The sequence below is a fragment of the Chelon labrosus genome (genome assembly GCF_963514085.1).
Source record: "Chelon labrosus genome assembly, chromosome: 17".
Taxonomy (NCBI): Eukaryota; Metazoa; Chordata; class Actinopteri; order Mugiliformes; family Mugilidae; genus Chelon; species Chelon labrosus.
Genome location: NC_140350.1, coordinates 7,776,432 through 7,795,413, shown reverse-complemented (window position 1 = coordinate 7,795,413; position 18,982 = coordinate 7,776,432). Strand labels below are relative to the sequence as shown.

General features: G+C 39.9%; 2 protein-coding genes across 2 annotated transcripts; both read left to right on the top strand.

Annotated features, from left to right (window-relative positions):
* Window positions 1–3,654: 3,654 nt before the first annotated feature.
* On the top strand, window positions 3,655–9,674 carry nherf4b (NHERF family PDZ scaffold protein 4b; the record flags this gene model as incomplete). Its single annotated transcript, XM_084564273.1, has 10 exons — window positions 3,655–3,682; window positions 6,210–6,237; window positions 6,746–6,810; window positions 6,903–7,114; window positions 7,209–7,407; window positions 7,515–7,651; window positions 7,780–7,984; window positions 8,103–8,299; window positions 9,059–9,271; window positions 9,393–9,674. The coding sequence occupies 10 exons, from the start codon at window positions 3,655–3,657 to the stop codon at window positions 9,672–9,674; spliced, it is 1,566 nt and encodes a 521-aa protein (XP_084420399.1).
* A 6,924-nt stretch (window positions 9,675–16,598) lies between these two features.
* atp5l (ATP synthase, H+ transporting, mitochondrial F0 complex, subunit g) lies at window positions 16,599–18,447 on the top strand. Its single transcript, XM_084564925.1, has 3 exons — window positions 16,599–16,896; window positions 17,290–17,450; window positions 18,250–18,447. Exons 1-3 carry the CDS (start codon window positions 16,848–16,850, stop codon window positions 18,346–18,348), a joined length of 309 nt encoding a protein of 102 aa, XP_084421051.1. The 5' UTR covers window positions 16,599–16,847; the 3' UTR covers window positions 18,349–18,447.
* Window positions 18,448–18,982: the final 535 nt, after the last annotated feature.

Here is an 18,982-nt window from a genome sequence, read left to right as displayed (position 1 = left end):
TCATTCAGATGACCATAAACAACAGCCATTGCACAGTTTGTGCATTCACGAGTAGCCTTCATGGAAGAATAACATGTTAATGAAAATGTGTGTAAGTGTGTCTGTTTTGGTTGGGACCTTGGAATATGTGTTGGGTGGAGTGTGCACTCCAGTATTCATTTCCCTTTTTTACATCCACAATTTCTGTTGGCAGAGGATGTCTGCTTATTGCTCAACGTAAAACTGAATGCTGTGAAAGCTATCTTTCGAATGAACTAACCCTTCTGCAGAGATCTCATTCTGTTGAGCCAGCAATTATGGCTTATGAGGAAAGAGACTTTGCAGGAAAATGACTACATGGTATTTGTCAATCACACACCACTGATGTCTGTGGAATCCAGTAAGGTCCTTAAACAATTTCCCTGCAGTTTGACACTTAAGATTACTGGCACCTTATTTAATAAGACTGAGTCTCAGGGAAGGTCAGATGAAAAAGAATAAAACTGTGAATCAAAACTACAGACACATTCTTAATCTTATGTGTGCTTAAAACTCTAAAAGGGGAAACCCTAACCCTACATGTCAAGTGTTTTTGCATTGATGAATGAATTATCTCAAGTATGAAATGCATTTGCAAGCTGTAAACAATTTATTTTAGGGATCCATATCATCAGTTCCAACATCATCCACATGCATCCAGACAATTCAAATTTGAATTAAGTTAACTTCAACACCGTGTCACTGCTGTCAAAGGATTTCTTTGAAAATCTCTGCAATGCAGTCACTGCTTTTCTTGTTTTTCTGCTGGACAACATCTGGATGGTGATCCGTCCAGTAAGCTCCTCAGGCCAAAGAACGGAAATATTTCACAATCAAGTTAAGTGCTGAGGGTAGGGATAAATGTTTATAAGTGAGCAAGAAAGAATTTTTGCCTTGTGCATAAGCTGTATGTTCATTTCAATGGTATGTTACAGTTTAATATGAGTTAATAATATGAGAGTTTAATAGAGTCGTTGATATGTAGAGTTTAAATCTTTGTTTCGTTTTGTCAAGCTTTAGCCAATTTCCTATAGTAAAGCAAAAAGGAACTTCATTTTATTTTTTTCCTTAATTATTTGATGAGTTTTGTTTCTCCACCTAGGCCAAATCTAACGGAATAACTAATTTACTTGTCAAGTTGACAAAACCTGGATCCAAGCAGCCATGCATTTTGTTTACTAATCTATAGTTTCAGAGGCAGAGCGTAGTGGAGGCCACTCTGAATAGACCATTCAAGCTGCTGTTGCCATGGATTCATCGGCTGAGGAAACACAAGACACAGACACTCACAGAGAAGCCATGTGTGCCGCGTTAAAAGAGTGGCCTTCGGACTCTCTTCAAGGATGTCACACTGGTCTGATGAGGCTGGAATTAGCCTCAGGTTCCAAGCGAAATAAGAGGCAGTTCTAGTTCTGCAGCTTTATCTGAAGTCTTTCTGTCCAGGTTCTCTAGCAACATGTCCCCATCTCTCTTTACTCTGTCTCATCCCCTGCAGCTCGACGAAGAGTCAAGTGAGGTCCACAGAAGAGAAGCCATGCTTGGACAGGAGACATGTATAACAAATGGGATTAAGTTTACAAAAAGGTAACTGTCTCCCTCACAGATTTCTGACCGCAAGTACACTCCAGTGCTTTGGCAAGGCTTTAGGCACAGATGGGAGCTCCGTGTCTTCCTGTGGCTGGGAGGATCCCATTATGGACAAATGAGAGGGACAGACACTTGGATCCGGAACTAGGATTGAAAAGCCCCATTGGGCTCTTTCTGTTTCTTTCCCATTCCCTCTTCATCACTCCTCTCGATCCAGGAAACATACTGTAAACACAGACTCTCTGTGTTTTGTTTTGTCTGACATCTAGCAGGTTCAAGTTTTTTTTAAGACACTCATCAACCTCTTTAACCTCCCCTGACACATGTGGTGGGTGATTCCCAGCTATTGTAAACTTAACACTGGGTTAAGAACACACATTCTCAATCATGCTTGCACAAATCATCTTGACTGATTTTCATTTATTTTTCACAAATACCGGTCAATCACGTGCAGTATATTGTTGCTTAACCTTTGAACAGCAGTTCAAGTGAAGTTACTAATTGACTGTGTGTGGGCCTTTGCTCCGTTCCAGCTGGAAGAAGTATATTTAGTTACAAATGCTTGCCTAAGGCCGAACCGACAATGTCATTTTGATGCAAGAGTTGAACGGTGAACTTCTCAGAGCATAGAGCTGTGGTCGTCCTGGCAATAAAACCAGGATTCACAACCTACATTGGGAATGTCAAAATTTTCCCAAAATTTAAAGACTTAGAACTTTCTATTGATTTGAATTGGCATGCATACAAAAATATGATTGAGTAACAACAGACCAACACAATTAGTGTAATTTCAACCAAAAAATAAAAAAAAAGTAGTAGAACTGCCTGTTGACAAACTGATACTGATGACAATATTTGACTTGGACTTTGTTTCCATCTAGTGGACTGAGTGTAAAATTAGTGCTGTAGTGCTGCATCTACAGTACGTTCTCATGTTAAAATGAGGTACTTTCAACAATATTTAATATGTACAGATGTGCTCTTATGTCTTTCACCAAATCCATGTATACAGTATATCCTTAATGGCATTTCAGTTTTTACAGTACTATAAAGTGGCATTGCCAGTTTGGTCCTGTAGTGGCATGTCTAGTTTGTCCTGAATTGCAGCATGCTCTTCCCTACAAACTTCATACTTTAATCCTACCTAAGTGCAAAGACAGTAATCACTTGTTCACATTGGTGATTGAACCTCTACATTTTCCGGTTAAAGTTACAGGTTTTTAAGCAACATTTCACCCAAAAGTGATCTGCAATTATATTAAAACTGTTATCTCGACACATGAGACTTGTTTAGCCAAAAGTTGGAGAGAGTGCAATGTGCAATGTGCACATCTCGGTTAGTCATGTGGGCTGTTAGAGCGCATATTTGGACATGTTAAAAAAAAGTGCTTAATAAAAATATAAATGCGTAAATTCATGCACACGGCTAGATTGGAGTGTTTTCCCATTAATGCAAAATTTCTTGCCGATATTAAGATTGAGTGACTTTTTAAATATCTTTCTCCTCAATAAATGTCACTCAAATCTATGTAATATTGGCCCAGAACATATGGTGAAATGACAGAAATCTAAACAGGCAGAAATTCTCCCGTAGCCATAACCCTTTGATTGTTCATCATCCTCGTTCTTCCCATTAGTTTTTATATTCCATTCCCACCCGGTTAGTTAAAATCTAAATCAGTGCCCAGATATTTCCTGTTTGTGTAACTTCTCCCAAGCTTTGGCCTTGGTCGGGATTCTCGGGCACAGATATGCTGTACTTTGTGCTCACGGCTCACTTGTGACTATCCCAGAATTCCTAATTGAAAGTATACTGTTCAGACAGAGCAGTCGGGAACAATCTTGTGACACATTTTGTACTTTCAGTCCTCAAACCAATGCAACAAAGACTTCACACACTGGTATGTGGGCTGAAAATACATCATAGGCAGATTAACCATTAACCCTGGTGTCCCTGAAGAGGAGGAGTCTCTGTGGTCAGAATTAGTGTTTGGTCATAGAGCGCTTCCACTGTTGTGTCCTTCTGAGTGGTTTGCTGGCCCGATGGGAATGAAACACAACATGAGATCAGATACAGGTATGATAATTTGATTGTCTTCTTTGTTCTTCAGCTGCATCTGTCCCATCAGTGCTGTTTTTGGGTCAGTGATTGCATTTATTATATATTATGCACCACTCGTCTTCTATATATGACCTTTCTGTGTCTTTCTTATTATCTTTGTCTTCTCTTGGGCTGCATTTGGATTCAATTATGACAGAATATCACGACTGCACAATATAAAACACTAATGAAGTAATGACAATAATTTCATTTAATCCGTGTGAATCTGAACACTATCAATGCCAGTAAAAAGTATGGCAAGTCACAGCTAATGCAGTATTAGCTAATTATAGTATTCAAGAGCTTCAGCACTTCATCTTTGTTCCTACCTGATGGATCGTTTTGTCCCAGAACGTTAAAAATAAGGTTTATGGTAGGGAAAGGCAAACAGTGAGCCATTAGCTGCACTGAAGTGCCTTTGTAAGTAAAGTAAGTAAAGTGCTTTATTTTTTTTTTATTATACAACAACACTGTACAACGAAATTACATGGTCGGAAGGAGGGTTAGTCCTGAGCCTCTGCGACCGAGCACGCCACCACTGTGGGCCAACCTGACCCAGCACCTAGCACCCATGTTTTTTGATGATAGTTGCACGCTTTATGCAGGGGAGCTACATACTGTAGATGTGACGTGAGAGCTGGAATTCACATGGGAAAAAAAAAGTGTGACGCAACTCACTCACCATGTTTTTATTTTTTACTGTCAGAGAAGGAAGGACTCAGCGTCACTGACATGATGCACCTCACAGATAAGTAGTGTTACAGATTAGAGGACAGGGACAGCTCAGTTTGTCAGCTGTAGACATTTTCATACCTCCTAATGGCCACCATGGGAACCAGGTTATCCACAAGTAGATATAACATTTAAATAGGTCTGATAAGCACGTACGCATTTTTTATTTTTTTTTGCAGCAGCAGGAGGTTTTTGCAGCAGCAGCAGCAGCAGCAGCAGCAACAACCTCCCAAATGTTTACATTGTCAGAGCAGCAACAATAAGAAACACAACGGCCTCGCAACGTCAAGGTCTTTGTAGGTAAAAAGTAACAAATAAGTGACACTAGTTTTTCTTTCAGAGAAGGTAGGTCAGCCAACTTTATGACATAGAATGAATGTTGTAATTGATGACTGATTAAAGATTAAACTCGAGGGCAGATTAGTAAATGCAGTCTTGCAGCCTCGGATCCTGATCACCCAGAACCGACAGGAAAACAGGTTAAACGCCTTTCTACTGCTCAGAATGAAGCTGATTCTATTTCTGCACAAGCCTCTGTCACTGCTTACTAAGAATGTTAAACTGTATGTATTAGCTTTGATTTCCCATTGGATGCCAGGATTTTTGCTCAGTATCTTATAGAGTGGGGACATGCTTTTTTTGTGGTGTGTGCATTGTGGTGTTAATTCTGGAGAAATGCATTAATGAAGAACCAATTATTTTATTATTTATTATTTTAATTAATCTGTGGCTAATGGGGCTCAGAAACAACATCCTCTAATGGAGCCCTGTGCTGGTCTAATGATAAAGGTGCATAACACGTAACTATTCCACTATGTGCGCCTCCTCACACGTTTCCTGCCAATGTCTGCACTGATAATCGAGTAACATCATCTAGTTACGAATGAATTTTACACCCAAACAATTCAGAGCCAACTCCCCAAAAGAGGACGCAAGTCAGACGGTTCAGCAAGTTTTTCCACTTTTCAACAGAAAAGACTTTGCAATAATAATAAACAGAAAAAGCCCGAAACGGATGCTTGATAACCCAAAGGAAAAGAAAGAAAGAAAAAATATAAATTATGTCTTTATTATTCAGTCAGCCATGTCCCTGACCTGCAACAGAAATGCTAAACCAATTTGTGTATTATATACAGAATCTAAAGAAATGAGGTTTATGGTTTTCCTCAAAAAGAGCTTACGCTTTGTTCATGTCACTGAGGCTCAGGCTGCTCTGGCTCAGATTTGGAAAAAAGAAATGAATACACTTTGAATAGTAGTATCAGTCAGTTGTCTCTGAGGCAATAATCCAACTGCTAGTCTTACAGCATTTGCTTGTTTAGAAATGCTATTAGAGAGTTATTTGAAACTTTCAGGGTTTTGATGTGCTTTAATCCCCTCCCCTTTTGGAGGGGACAAAGACTAACTGTAATTACATAAAGTCATAGGCTGTTTTATGGCGTCTCAGCTGGTAGTTAAAGTCAGCAGATGTGTTATCCGGGGCTCAGACGGAAGTCTCGCAGTTTAGTAGACAGGACGCAGACATTCGCAGAGCTGTAAGTTCAAATTAATATGTCCTAATATGAATGGCAGTTTCATTATCATGTTAAATTATGCTACAAATTCTGATACAAATTCTGGGTTGTATGGTAGCAATGCAGGTTGAAAATGAAAATGTGTACCGTGTTACATATCATGGTAAAAGTGTCTGTAAATGTGTGGATATGGAATTTGAGCATGCGGATTTTATGCTGCCAAACTCAGTCCATTCGTGTGTTTTTTGTCTTTCAAGGTCTGGTGGAAGTCATAGGTTTGACCACGTAAGTCTGTTTTTCTAATCTAATTGTCAGCCTCATCATTTAACTTAACTCGATTCAAATGTCAATGTGAATGCTAATGATATTAAAATAAGACGATCATGCAAATCCCAGAGCAGCCCAGGATGCTGTAAAAAGAAAAATGAAACATTGATTAGAAGAATTTGAATTCTTGTATTTGACTTGAGTTGGCATGTTGACTTTTGGAACATAGAGAGCTTGAAGACTTTGGGCCCAAGATAAGGCCTACTGTACAGAGATAAGAGGAAACTAATGTGTACTATGATTTGTAAGTTATTGCAAATGATGCATCTAATTTACTGACAATAAAGGTTTTCAATAAACATTTTGAAAAATAAGCTTTAGTGCACAGTTTATGTTCCAAAACTAGACTTCAAATTCTAAGGGACATATGGAGCACAGAAGGAAAAGAGTACTTTGATTTGTACCTGCTTATTTACCAGGTCAGAATGTTACTTGAATTAAATTTCTCTTATCTCTCCCTTTGAAGGAAATTTACTTTCAATCCTAAAGAGGGAATAGACAACCCAGTGATGGTCATCACAGATGGTGCCGGTATCCTTCATGCCTATTTTTAACATCAGTGTGGTAGAGCATGAGAAAAATCTGCTCAATATAACAGCGCATTTCTGTCTGTTCTGGTTTAGACCTTGAGTCGTCACCAAGCCCACGCCTGTGTGTTCTTAAACGCGATGAAGGCGAGTCCTATGGCTTCAATCTGCAGATAGACAAGGCTCAACAAGGACACATAATCAGAAATGTGGTATCAGGTGGGATAGCAGATCGTAAAGGCATTCGAGATGGAGACAGACTTCTGGAAGTTGACAGCCGCTATACTGACGATCTCCCTCATGCTGAGGTAAGATGAGCTTCCTCCATTATAAAACAGAACAGAACCCACTCTGATCATATCATTTTAACTGTATCTGCTATGTTTCCCGATTATACATCAGGTGGCTAGGATGATAAGGCAAAGTGGACACCAATTATGTTTGTTAGTGTTGGATGGGAAGGAGTATGAGCAAGCCGTGTCCCGAGGTCAGGACATCCGAGGTCTGACCAGGGAGGACAAGAACTGCAAACCACCCAGACTCTGCCACATCACCAGGGATCCTGCCTCAGGTCTGGGCATCAGCTTTGCACCCTTGGAAGGTAACACGTTTCCCAGTAATCTCAAGAGGTCCAAGGTTAAAGATTAGACGTAGAAGCTGAAGTCTTTGCAGTATTAATCAGCCTCTCCTTCTGTTTCTGCTCTGTAGGAGAGAAAGGTCACTTCTCAGTGAATCTGGTGACTGGAGGTGCAGCTGAGAAGGCGGGGGTGTGTAAGGGAGATCGCCTGGTGTGGATGAACGGAGCAGTAGTATCTGATCTCACACACTCCGCTCTCAGCAGAATGGTTTGTAGTTTGACTGTCATTAGAATAAAATATATATATCTCAACAAGCACAAAAACATTGGCAGTAATATCCCTTGTCTGACAGTAATAAATAATGCAATAATAATTTTATATTTATTTTGTTGTAGATGAAAAAATGTGGCAATCACATCACCATCCTAGTGATTGACAGTGAGAGTGAGAAGTATTACGTTCAAAAGAGGATGCCCATCCTGCCCACCATGGCTGTACCATATAACCTGCCTTATAGAGCCAGAAAACTCCACCTGGTCTCTGGGCCCAAGGGCTACGGTTTCCTTCTTCGACTGGAGAAGGTGACATCAGGACGCACATGTGAGGAAACAAAAAAAAAACAACAACTTGGATTTTAGTCTTTGATGTCATTTTTGGTATATTCTTTATGTATATATTAAGATATATTATTAATATATATTTGGTATATTCTTAATAGATCATGTTCTGCGTGAGGTGGAAAAAGGAAGCCCAGCAGACAAGGCAGGTATGAAGGATGGCGAGATACTGCTGGAGGTCAATGGAGAGTCAGTGGAGTCACTGAAGCATGAGGAAATTGTGGACAGAGTGAAACTGAGTGGAAAGCAAGTGTCCCTCACCGCCATCTCTCCTCCGGGGCTGGAGTTTTACACCCAGGTGGGTATAGCTTCAAGGTCTAGCGGTACAGAACACACATTTTATACTCTATATCCAAATGCTTTCATTGGCGTCCCCTCTGCACCAGCGACAACCATGGCTGGAGGTATTGTGTTCTCAGATTGTCAGTTTGCTCCATTTGATTGAAAAATATTACTGACTGTATCATTGACTGTGTTCTATGCTCGCCTTACCTTCAACTATAGACTAGTTAGTCAACTAACGCATCTTTATGATTGGATTTAGAATGCTTTCTCATCTATTCTTCTGCCTTCACAATGTCATTGCACTGAGGATGTTGCGAGCAACAAGTAATAAGGGGCTGATAGTACTCACATTACCATGGAACCCCCAAAACAAGATTATCGGTATAAAAGCTGTGTGTGCAGGGGAGAAAGCCAGAGGAGCTTCTCTCCAGAGAGAACCTGTAATTAGACTCTCTGTGAATCTAGGTCAAGGTCACTGTGTCCTCACAAAACACATTTTTGGCCGTAACTCAACACTAATTACTATAAAATGTTGCACAAATGTAGTATTATATGATGTTTTATGTTCAAAAGGCCAAAGGTAACTTCACTGTTACATCATAATGTTCTGCAAAAAAAAAAAACATATTAAATTCCTTTAGTCATTCCCATATTGTATATTATATGAGTCTGGACAGACATGACAGTAAACTACAACTTGAGTGGCTGGTGCAGATGGTGATAACAGTTATTAAATATTGCTGAGGTGGTGATTTTAGTTTTCTTTCCGCAGCTTGGTCTGTCTCCTCTCCTCTTCTGTGAGGACGCTGCTGCTGAAAAAGAGAAGGAAAGCAATGTGCCAGCCTCAGCAGAGTCCCCTCAGCCACCACCAAAAGAAATGGATGGCTCGTGCAAACCTAGACTCTGCACTCTTCAAAAAGGCCCTATGGGGTTTGGCTTTAACCTGGGCCGTGTCCCACAGAGTCCTGGGACTTTCATCACTCAGGTGACATATCGGTTTGCTCTTATACAGAAAACACAGAGAAAGGCGTGCACGTCTTTCACAAACTTTATACACAATTTGTTTGTTAAATATTATGTTTGTATTTTTTTTTCCTGCCTCGTAGGTGACTCTTGGTGGTTCTGGGCAGAGTGCTGGACTGGTTGTGGGTGATGCGGTCATAGAAATCAACGGACAAAATGTAGAGGACAAAGATCTGGAAGATGTGATGATGCTTGTGAAAAGAGGAGGACATTCTCTGTCGTTACTTGTCATGGATGGGAAAAACTACAACAAGACGAAAGAGACAGAGGCACCTTCCACAGATGTCACTGGAGAGGTGACAAAAATAACTACTACTATATTTTACATACAATACATATTTACAAATTTCTCAACTTATCAATGACCACAATCTTTGCCATATGTTCTCATTTGTATCTCAGCAGGAGGATGACGGTTATGAGTTAACATCTTTGTGAGTGTGAGGATACGGAGCTTTGAAGACGTGCCCAGGCACCACACGCCTACTGACCAAACTTCAGACTGAGACTGAGTTGAACAGGAGACAAGCCTCTGATCCCAGAGTTTTAATGAAGAAATCCAAATGACACAGAGGAACAGAGGTATAACATCATATTGCCATGCCACTGATTCCATTGTGTTAGACAACTTCAGTGCAAAATAATGGATGTGTTAAAGCAGAAGGACATTAAATAATGTAAACTGTCGTCTTCTAGGAAGTGGCCAGCAGTATAAGAAGTGCTGTCATTTGTAGAACACAAAGAAAATGCACAAATTAATGACCATTTATGGCTGGTTCAAATGTATTAATTGCTGTTTATAAAAAGTTTATTCTTTGCTCAGATTAAACTGATGAAACAGCTGATTACAACTATTATAGCGATTATATGTCTCTAGTTTCATATCAACTGTCCACTGGCGATGACAAAGTCTCTAAAAAGTTACAGCATCTAATGTATGAAATACAAACACAAAAACACACCAATCTTTGCACGTGGAGGTTGCATGGTCTGCGTGGGTTCTCTCCGGGTACTCCGGCTTCCTCTCAGCGTCCAAAGATATGTTAAGTTAATTGGTGGTTCTAAACTGGCCATAGGTGTGCGTGTGAGTGTGAATGTGAGTGGTTCTCTGTCTCTCTGTGCTGGCCCTGGAATAGACTGGAGACCTGTCCAGGGTGTACCCCACCTCCCAACCAATGAATGAATGAAACACAAAAATAGCACCATGTCATAACTATATGAAAGCCTGAAGATTTGGACAGTGCCGATGAATGGTGAATTATGATGTGCACAATAACAGCATTCTGTCAAATTCTGTAATTAATATACACGCATACATATCAATCCATATAGTGAAGCATTTATTTCGTAGAAAAAAAGAATTATGTAAAGTCTATTAAAATGCTTTGGCATCTGTGGTTTGATTATCTGTCCTAACAAACATAAGAAACTCTTAACAATTTTCACTTTGTTGTATGTAACAGCAGGTTACCTGATTAATTAATCACCAGGTTGTGAGAAACTGTGAGCTCTATGAGACTGTAGACTAAAGCCCGTATTGCTGAAAGTCCAGTAACAAAACGTTACTCCCTGGATATGTTACTCAATACGTTAATGTCGCTGGAATAACCAGAGTTTAGTTGTTATTCACCGTGTTTGCTTTGGGTGCCGCTAAACTATTAGGGAACTTGAATATTCTGTATGACGTCATGGTGGTGTCTATGTACTATACTGAAAATCTGACACACAAGGTTGTAAAAGCATTTTACACACATAACAGAAACGCTCTCTTAAACCAGTCTGAAAAGGTATCATAAAAACTAATGAAAGTTACTGAAATAATTCACACATACTAGAGGGCAAGAGGATTTCAGTTAAACAGGAAGATGCTCAAACTGTTTTGGAAGTGGATTTGTTGGACAGATGAAACTATGATCAACATGTGCCAGAAAGACAGGAAGAAGGAAAAAGCACGGACAAGGCTTATGATGACTTATGACTTAAGTCTTGCAGTGGCACTGGATCTGGATCACTCGAGTTTATTGATAACGTGACAGAAGAATGAATTATGAATTATGAAGTATATATATATTGATGTACATGTGCGTGTCTGCTCAGATTTAGACAAATGAGACAAAGATGGTGAAGTGGAGTCATACAGATGGATAATAAAGAAGTGGAATATTCTGCAATGGCAGATGTGGGATCTCAGCTTGACAGAGCATGCGCTTCACTTGCTGAAGGCAAAATGAAAGGCAGAAAGGCCCTCGAACAAGTAGCTGAAGACAACTGCAGTAAAGGCCTTGCAAAGGATCACAAAGAGGAAACCTGTTGTTTGGTGATGTGCATGGTTTAAGACGTTGGTTTCAAAGGACTCCTGACAAAGTATCAAAAATAAGATTTAGGATTAGGTTAACTGGTCCAGTTAGACTGGAGGCCATGAAACTACAGGGCTTTGAATAAAACTTGTCGCAACTCCTAAAAAGCTTGTACAATATTTTTATTCAACTCCTTGAATTAAGGCTGAGAGTTTACACCTAAAACACATACTCATTATATAACTATAACTCACTTTTTGTAAAGACATAAGATAACATTTTGTCAGTGTCTGCCTCATGTTTGCCTCATTATTTTAAATAGAGCCACATTTCACGTTAACATCCTAGAATTTAACATCATAATGAACTGTGTTCTATATAATATTTTTTAAAAAACTGCTGAGATTCTGAAGCAGGAACCAGTAGAGCTGTGGTGCAATCAAACACACAAAAAAAGATGTTTTCATACCAGCCAGTCATACAAAGATATTCATTGGTAAGTCTCTGGACTGCAGCTTGCTAACAACTTTCCTGCTCTGTGTGTACAAGTCACTTACAACAACATATGGTGTAGTCTGAAGCAAGTCAGATATCGTGTTTCTCTCTCCAAACAGAAATCTCAAAAGGAACTGTTGAAATCACGTTTTCCTTTATTTCTCAAGGTGTGTGTGACTCATAACCAACATCAAGCCTTGACAAGCTTTGGTTTTTTATTTTTGTACATTGTCAAACATAATTACTGTGTAAATACTGCTGATCGTTTCCAGTGTCTAAAATGGAATACAGTATCTGGTTCAGTTCAGGGAGCGAGAAATGCTACACACTTAGTTGTAAATGCCATGAAACCATATAAACAGAAGATTATCAACAGGGAGTTTCCCGCCAGCACATAGACCAGCGTGGTGGTCCAGAAAGCAAACAAGTACACAGCTCTTTCACAGTAAGGCACTACACTCGTGACATTATGTGTTTTTGGAGTGTTTGGGTGGCTTCTGTTTGTCTCATTGCTGATGCTACCTCGGGTAAATGTTTGAATCAGAATCCTTAAAGTCTGGTTGTTGTCTCTCATCCATGTTTGGTTGAGGTTTGGATGGCTCTGGTTCTCCAAGGTGGAGCCAAGTTTGCTATCAAATACAGTCGAATTATGGATGACACGAGTGGTGTTCTTGTCATAGTTGGGTGGATGTATGGAATAAATCTGGTAACTCCCTGAGAGCAAACAAAATTAATGAATAAATGCAGAGACATGAAACAACAAGACAAAACAAACAAACAAAAAAACAATGCTATAATAATTAATATAAAATATAAAAAGAATATAAAATGCAAAAATGTATTATACATGAACATAATGAAGATGTTGCATGCATAAACAGACACATGACGAGAATAGTGTGGAGAATCTTAAGTGTGGCTTACCATAGAAGAACCAGATGAAGACGAACAGGACCAGGCTGATGATGAGCACAGACCAGATGGTGTGATTAGACGCTGCTGGGCAGAGGAGCTTTGGCAAAGCCAGCAGACCCATCAGCAGCAGGGCCCATATGCCTGTCACCATCACATACACTGGGATAAATGGTGCCACTGGGCACTCATACAAGTACACTGCACCTGTTTACAAAGTTAACAGAGGCATTTGTTAGAAACAAATGTAGCGTGTTGCATTCATCTGCTCTTTATTGTGGATTTGCTGCATGTAGAAAATGTACTGAACTTGGCAATGGCCATCCATCTATTGATGATCACTGTGGAATGTCTTCATTGTAGAGTCAAACTCATTACAGATATTGGCGGCTTCTTTCCTCAAATACTGTATAGTTTGGTAGTTTAAGGAAAATCTTTGTGGTATGTTGTCATCTAGTGGTTACACGACAATGTCTTGTCAGCCAGCTTTTAATTCACCAATTAGATGGGTCACTTTAGCGATAATTCCCCCTGCATTCTGTGGTTATTATATTATTTATTCATGTTTCCCAATAACACAAATCTCAAATTTGCCTTAAATAGCTGTCCACCCTTTCCAACACCCTTTGACTCTTTGCTTTAGACCTTCTCATATCACAAAAGCTCGACCAAAATCCAGGTATACTGGGGCTAAATACATCTCAACCCTCCGACCGGTACTTTCTTCACAAAAGTGTTTTGCAAGAACTACTCAGATGCATAACGCAAATGGTGTCAGCATCCTGTTTCAGAAATGTCAATTGCAAACTGCAAATAAGCAAGTCTGTTCATGCCCATGGATGGCTTGCAAGTATGCTGTTTCTTCTAATCAGTTAACATGGTCAAAAATCTACATAATACCAGATTTGTTTCTTCTGTTCATTTTGGCACGGCCTAATAAATATGTGTGTTCGCAAATTTATCTGGAAACTGTGAGTGATGACGAGGGATTTTGGCAACATTAGCAAATCTTGCAAATTGATTTGGCGAAACATGTCCTAGCGTTGTCACTCACTGCCAGTCAAAAGTAAATTTGGATATCTCTAAAACAGCCACACAGTCTTCCACACAACATCCAATTTCACACCTTCCCCAGTTTTGCAAACACAGCGAGTTACAATCTGTTACACAGCAGACCACTTTATAATGTTGACATGTGCAAAGCAGAAATGTTTTAAAAATACATACACCACATTGCCGGTAAAAATACTCTGAATAGAGAATGAGTAGCTCACTTACCTATGGTGATCTGGGCAACTGGGAAGGCTGTGACAAAGATTGTGGCACATCCTACAGGAGAACACAAAAAATTGAAAATCACTGTAGAATGATTTAACAGCTCTTAACCTTTGCCTAGTTTTACTGTTACTAACCTGCAATAAACATGTTGGCACCAACATAGCTCCATGACCGGCTTCCTGCCATCGTGCCACGAGGAACACGCCTAACGTGATGTGCTTTAAAATAGACAGGAAAGTTCCATCAACCCTTGGGTAGACAATGCTAGTCTCTTCTGGCTTGACTGACAAACACCTGTATATTAGCTCAAATGACAAGCTTAGATTCTGAAGGGAAGTCCTGTTACAGCCTCTCTTGAACATCTAACTGAAGATTTCTTAATGTCTCTATTCTTTAGTGTTGCACTAAAGAGATGTGCTCATTTTTTTATTACAACACCCCTGGAGTTAGCATGTAAGCAGAGATTTTCCTTGATTGACTCAAAATTTCAGTGTTACAGCAATAGTACCACTCCTACCCCTACCACACCAAGTGATGCTCACAGTAATCCTATTACTTTGGCAGAAAGGCTGTGTTTCCTGAAGATGTCACCTGGACCATCTGAGATTCAAACCATCTTGTCTGGGTTTATTTCAGAGGCCAGCATTTACAGTGCTTTTACGTCTGGCAGTCCATCAGCCAGAGTAGCAACTGTGCGTTTTCACTTAAGGTACACAAAGTGCGAGCGGACATGTGGCCTGTGTGACAAAGTACTCCTATAAGTTTCAAAATGAGATGTAAAATCGGAGATACGGTCTCATAAACCCCTAAGGAGACATCCTCACCAGATCCCCGGGCTACCTCAACCGGCCCCTTTTAACACAAAGGAGTAGGGCCTCTAGTCCAAGCTCCCTCAGGATGTCCGAGTGCTTCATCCTGTGTCTAAACCAATGAGGGATCTCATTTCAGCCGCTGTACGCCATTCTTTCGGTTGATACCCAAAGTTTGTGACCATAGGTGAGAGTTGGAATACAGAATGACTGGTAAATCATATTGTTTTTGTCACTAAAAAACGTCATCGCTTGGGACAGGAACTTACCCCGCAACTTGGAGAGAACACTCCACCTTTTTTCCTGCAGAGCAGGATGGACTGGTGACATCATCTGCAAAGTTGTTGAGCACATCAAACACATTTTTTTCTTTAAAGGCATTGCTTAATAATATGAGTGAATGACTCAGACAGAGGTTCAGGGATAGAACAAGTTAAGAGTAAACAAGTACAGAATTCGTACCCTTGCAGATGTGGTATAGTTGAAAGGCATTTCATCTAAGGAACATTTTAGACTTGAGCTTGTTCAGTGTTTACTTTGAGGGGTCTATTAATTTATAATAAAATATGAACTGATAATATCTTCTACTAGGACATGGATGACATCAAACCACACATTTTCCTGTGAAGATACTTAAACTCCACATGACGTCTCTTCTGGTTGCCGTGGATGGGAAACTGTGTCGGTTTACTCAATTTCATGTGAGATTCATATGATATGAACAATTACAATACGAAATGTCTCAAGATGCTTCACATAACTGAGGGCCTGATCCCCACAGAGCAAGCTCTTTGCAAGGAGTCTTCCTTTTAATGTGACAACACCTTGAGCAGAAGCCAGCTCATTGGGAGTAACCCATCTGCTTGAGGTAGGGACAGAAAAGAGAGAGAAGAAAAGGGTGGAGAGGAGTGGAAGATGTCACATTGTCACATTTCCATCTGGACACATTAACCCTTTATTCTTCATTAACAAGTCACTGGTAAACTCCAGTCATTGTTACGCTGGACTCACCCTGAACATTAAACTCAACAATAAAGTTTTTGCCCAGATCCTCTTCTTACTTTTGTACCAAAGGATTGTATAACCCATCTTGTTCTATTGCTCTTAGCTGTTTCGTCAAAAATGCTCTCTCTTACAAATCAGGGCTCACAAATGCATCAAAACCACGCTTAAAATACAATAGGGGCAGTGTCTCGGGGCTTAACTGTAAGGCCTTCACAGGCACTACAAATGCAGCAGCACAAGATTCCACACACCCAGTCAGTTGTAGAGCCCTCTGGGTGCAGGTGCGCATAAGGTGCAGAGGGGCTTGTTTTCGCAAAAGCCTGTCACCGGCAGCCATAGCAGCTTTAGAGGAAAGTACGCACCATGCTTTCATGTGGTTCTGCTTGCGTTAATATGTTTTATGTTACGTTGATATGTTCCCTTTACATTTTTTTATTTTTTTTGGAACTACCTACTCATTTTGGCTAAAAGCATTAGGCACAGGTTTGGACAGTTTTCTGAGGTGACAGGAGGACAGGACAAGTGGGAAAATCAGACACTGTAGGAGCGACCTGACTCCACAGGATGGCAGCATTGAGACGTGAAGGACGTCAGCTACCGTTAAAGCCTCAAAGAAGAAGTAGTGGTCCGTTTGTGTTCAGGCAGTGGAGTGGTCAGCTGTAAACCGAGGTCTTTCGACTGGAGGTGACATTCAGTCGGCTAACAGAAACGGGGAATACTTAGCTTCGATAAACCCTTCAACATGGCAGCAGTGCAGAAACTGGTGGCTAAAGTACCTACCATGATAGGCGGTACGTTGTGTGTGTTATGTTTTTTAGTAATAATAACAAGTAGCTAACAGTGAGGACTATGGCGACATATCATGTTCATTGACAAGACCTGCAAAGGCCGAAGCTGTCAGTGAAACTGTGACCTAGCTATCAATGAATGAAGTACACGATAACATTAGCTGATGCTGTCTGGTGCAGAGGACGCTACATTCACATGAGTGCTGTTTTCATTTGTTTGACGAATGTGTGTTGTTGCTAGTTAGCACGGATGTTCGCATTGTTTACACACCATGGACATAAGCTATGCGGCTAATGCTAACAGCTAGCATGTAGAGAATAAACAATGAAGCCGCTGCAAAGGAAACTAGCCTCAGAGGGGATTATTGACAGCGACGTATGTTTTTTCTTTCTCAGCCGCTGTCACCTACTCCAAACCTCGGTTAGCATCCTTTTGGCACTACGCTCGTATTGAACTCGTGCCCCCTACTCCTGCCGAGATCCCCAAGGCCATCGAGGGGGCCACAAACCTCCTCAAGGCTTTCCAGTCAGGACGTATGGCTCAAACCACCGTGAGGGTAAGTGTGTTGTTGCCATACAGACATCACTACTACTACTTCTTCGTTTCCTTTCGGCTTTTCCCATACAGATATTCCTGATGTTGTGTCTACCATCATTTAGTTTTTGCAACATTCAGAATAATAACAAGTGAAGACTTTCTATTAGAATATTAAACACACAGAACATTGTGTTGGGTTTGACTCCCAAACTATTAACCAGTTTACATTTAGTTGACCATAAAAAATGTAATTGTAATTCAATTGTAAATGTCCTCCAATGTGTTGATTTATCAAAAGTACACCAAAACATTGGATACTAAGATGTAAGTAATGAGTATTTGCTTTGACAGTGCTTTCATCATCAAAGCGATAACACTGTGAATTGAACTGAAATATCTTTGTTGCTCAGAGACCTCACAGTGAACAGCTTTATTTTACAGCCAGTGAGAATTATGGATTGTACTGGAGGACCAAATCTCAAAACATTTTAGTTTGAATAATTATATTAACTGAATAACACTAATGAGTATACACAAAGTGCTATAATGTATTAATCACTGGTTAATCACTGAGTTATTCATTAGTGTCATTTACATACATCTGCATCAGCACAGAAAAATGTTTTTAAATTTAAAAACCAGGCAAAGTAAATATCTAATCGTTGAATGCCAAAATAGAGTTATCAGTTTTTATTTCTCAGTTTGTGCTGTTTGAAGTAAAATTGGGATTAAATCGATAAAATAAGATTATCAGTGGAGGCTGGCTAATCTAATGCATTGCTCCATAAGCAAATCCAATTCTTTTGGCTTCCTCACAGGACGCTGTGAGGAATGGACTGGTGGCCACTGAAGTGCTGATGTGGTTCTACATCGGCGAGTGCATTGGCAAAGGAGGCATAGTCGGCTATGATGTATAAATTTTGGACTGTCATCCATTTATTTTCCTTTGAGCGTTGTATGCTCAACTTCCTGTAAAAATTTGGGATCTAATAAATGTGTGTATTGTTAAAAAACAACTGCTCTAGTTTTTTGTCTCATTGCTTTCTTTACATACTGTTCTTGTGATGTTGGATTATATGTTACTCTCAGGTTTAAATCATTTTATTTTTACAATCAACGTATTTGAAAGTCTCCAGTTAAATACTTATTAGACGATTTGAATACCACATGCAGCAAATTCTGAAAGAAACTGTCAGGACATCTGTCCGTGAGCTGGATCTGGATCCAGTAGAAATGTGGAAGGACCTGAAGGACAAGATGGCGAGAAGTGGGTCACACTACATACTAAAGACAAGCATTCACATAGTTTTGCACCTCACAGATATGTATAATATGCATAAGTTGTAAAAGTAAAACTAATTCTGTTTTATTTGGGGTTCTCCTAGCCTACTTTTTTGGACTTGTGTGAAAATCCACTGATGTTTGAGTAATCCGTATGTAGAAATGTGTTGTTTTTTACCGCAGTTTATGATGTTTTACAAAAAATGTTAACCTTACCTTAGTTCTTAGTATTAACGAGATTAACAATTGTTAATGTTGCTCTGTGAATGC

What these genes read in the sequence shown, in the direction of transcription:
- atp5l (XM_084564925.1), top strand. Translation starts at nt 16,848, where the DNA reads ATGGCAGCAGTGCAGAAACTGGTGGCTAAAGTACCTACCATGATAGGC. An exon ending in AGTACCTACCATGATAGGCG is followed by an intron (nt 16,897 to 17,289) that starts GTACGTTGTGTG and finishes TTTCTTTCTCAG; the next exon opens with CCGCTGTCACCTACTCCAAA. An exon ending in TGGCTCAAACCACCGTGAGG is followed by an intron (nt 17,451 to 18,249) that starts GTAAGTGTGTTG and finishes GCTTCCTCACAG; the next exon opens with GACGCTGTGAGGAATGGACT.